Below are 2711 nucleotides of genomic sequence, written 5' to 3' on the forward strand. Positions count from 1 at the left end.
CGAAGAACTAACCGATGTTATTATCTCCAAACGCTCTGAGGACGCAAAGCTATGGATCTTCTGGTTAGTGGATACACTCCCTCCGGCAGACCTCACTCGAGTGTTGGTCACAATGTGGTCTATCTGGTGGGCTAGGAGGTGAGCGATACATGATAATCAATTTCAGAGCCCAATGAGCACATCTTGTTTTGTTACTAAGTTCCTGGAGGATTTGGAAGCAGTTCTGTCAAGGACTTCTACTCCTAGGGCCCGTCATGCAACACCAGGGGAAGTTGCATGTAAGGGCCAGGGAGCCGAATGAAATACAAAGGGATCTGCATATGACGGGAACAAGACAGCGCCAAGCTTTAGGCTGGCCGCCACCATCACAACATGACACTAAGATAAATGTTGATGGCGGGCAAGCCAGTAGTGGAAAACTTGGAGCAGCAACAGCGGTGTATAGAGACAAGCATGATCTATTTCTCGACGCCTCAACGGTCGTGTATGATGGCCTTGTTGACCCGGTGACATTGGAGGCACACGCGTGCAACAAAGCCTTATCCCTAGCGACGGATCTCTAGGTTCAGTCCGTCTGCATTGCTACTGATTGTGCAGAGGCAGTGACCAACATTTGATTCTTTGCTCCATGCCGTTATGCAGCCATACTCCGAGATATTAATCATCGTAGGGAAGCATTTCTTAATCTGGAGTTTGTTCATGAAAAGAGGGTACACAATGGAGAGGCTCATTCTCTTGCAAAGGCAGTTTCTTCCTTACCTCTTGGGCATCCTGTGTGGCTTGATGTTTTGTCCAATATTATCTGTATTTCTATGAACTTGGATGTTTAATAAAGGTTTACAGTTCTAAAAAAAGAAGATAAAAGAACCATGAGATTGTCTTAAAAAAAGTATCAACTTATTCGATGGTTATGGTTTTTGACCACTGTAAACCGAATGTACACCAGACACTAAAAACCGCCTAACAATCATACATTGAACAAACAAACAAATTGGTTAAAACAGTTTGGTTCGATTCGGATTTCCAGTTTTTGGTGTGATAGTGTCCATCCCTACGGACAGCTAGGTTCGGATGAGGTCAACAGTGATCTCAACAAACTAAAGTTTCTCACCTGGAACAGAGAAACAAAAAGAGTTTTGAAGAAATGGAATTCCTAAGATTCCATATAAAGGTATTCTGTCACCGTTTAGAGCAAATGAATTTCTACCTTAAGATTTCATTTCGAATTCCTACTGCGAACATCTCAGTTCATGTGGTTCTAGACTTTGCAGCAAGCTGATTGTAAAAAAAAAAAAGAAGCTGATTTTGCAGTCTATGCCGTTTAGGTCTACATATATGTAATCTGACTGATATCAAAATGGAAATCAGATGATGCTGGTTAGACATTCTATTTTCTTTTTCTGTTTTTTTTTGTATACTTGTGTTTCGAGTTTGTGCGTCCCAACCCTAAACTTCCCACTTCCTCCTCCGCCGCCCCTCTCCCGCGCCTACCCCCCTGCTCGACCCCCCCTCTGCCGCCGCCGGCGCCGCCACGAAGCACGGGGCCGATGGAGGTCGACGGCGAGGCCCGCCCGTTCCTCCTCTTCTCCAAGCCCAAGTCCAGTCGCCGGACCGAGCCTCAGCCCCAAGTCCAGTCCCAGCCGAAACCCCCAAAACCCGACCTTTCTCCCGCCGTCAGACCGACCACGGCGGCTCTGGCGACTCCGACGACTCCGGCTCCGACTCTGACGCCGACCCGGCACCCACCGTCGAGACCGACCACGGCGACACCTGCAGCGCGGACGGCGCCGCCGCCGACGCGCTCGCCTCCTTCGCGGACCTCGGCCTGTCGGAGTGGCTGGTCGACGTGTGCACCTCCCTGGGTATGCGGCGCCCCACGGCCGTGCAGCGGCGGTGCATCCCGCGCGCGCTCTCCGGCGAGAACGTGCTCGGCATCGCCGAGACGGGCAGCGGCAAGACGGCCGCGTTCGCTCTCCCCATCCTGCACCGCCTCGGCGAGGACCCCTTCGGCGTCGCCGCGCTCGCGCTCGCGCCCACGCGGGAGCTCGCGGCGCAGCTCGCCGAGCAGTTCCGCGCGCTCGGCTCGCCGCTGGGGCTCAGGTGCCTCGCGGCGATTGGAGGGTTCGACTCGCTCGCGCAGGCCAAGGGCCTCGCGCGCCGTCCCCACGTTGTCGTGGCCACCCCCGGCCGCATCGCCACGCTCATCAAGAACGACCCTGACCTCGCCAAAGTCTTCGCCCGCACCAAGGTTGGCATTCGGTTACTCTTTTAGCAGTCATACGCCAAGATATAGCAACTACTTGCTTGCCCACTTGTGCTATGGCCTGCTGTCATGTACAACCGCACATCGAATTTCTCATCCTGACTCAAAATGCATATGGTTTGCTGCTATTAGAAAGACAAAATATGCCCATATAGTCGCTAAACTTGTATGTCGTAAAGATTTCTGTAGGCAATGTTAGTGGTGTGTTATCTTGCAAATAGTAGTAGAGATGTTATGCTATTTGACTGTCATAAGAACCTATAAATGATGTGCTGCTTTTTTTTTGTGATGAATCAAGGTGTTTTGTCAGTATCATGATGCGAAGAAACTATTGGTAGCACGCCTTTGTGCTAAAAACACGTGATTCGACTGAAGTTTAGCAGATTTCTTGTGCTTATGTCTGATGTATGCTCCTTGTGTGTTTTTTGTGCGTGTTTGTCTGTGTGTG

The 2711-nt window shown here is 50.8% G+C and overlaps 1 protein-coding gene across 1 annotated transcript in view; it reads left to right on the forward strand.

Moving 5' to 3' along the window:
• Nucleotides 1–1450: 1450 nt before the first annotated feature.
• LOC119353686 (DEAD-box ATP-dependent RNA helicase 36-like) overlaps nucleotides 1451–2711 on the forward strand; it is a gene marked incomplete at its 5' end in the record, with an annotated part of 5682 nt that continues 4421 nt past the window's right edge. The window contains one exon of the mRNA XM_037620337.1: nucleotides 1451–2248. Coding sequence (XP_037476234.1) covers nucleotides 1451–2248 — 798 coding nt within the window. The remainder of the gene's footprint in view (nucleotides 2249–2711) is intronic.

This window comes from Triticum dicoccoides, chromosome 2A, assembly GCF_002162155.2.
Source record: "Triticum dicoccoides isolate Atlit2015 ecotype Zavitan chromosome 2A, WEW_v2.0, whole genome shotgun sequence".
NCBI classification, from domain to species: Eukaryota; Viridiplantae; Streptophyta; class Magnoliopsida; order Poales; family Poaceae; genus Triticum; species Triticum dicoccoides.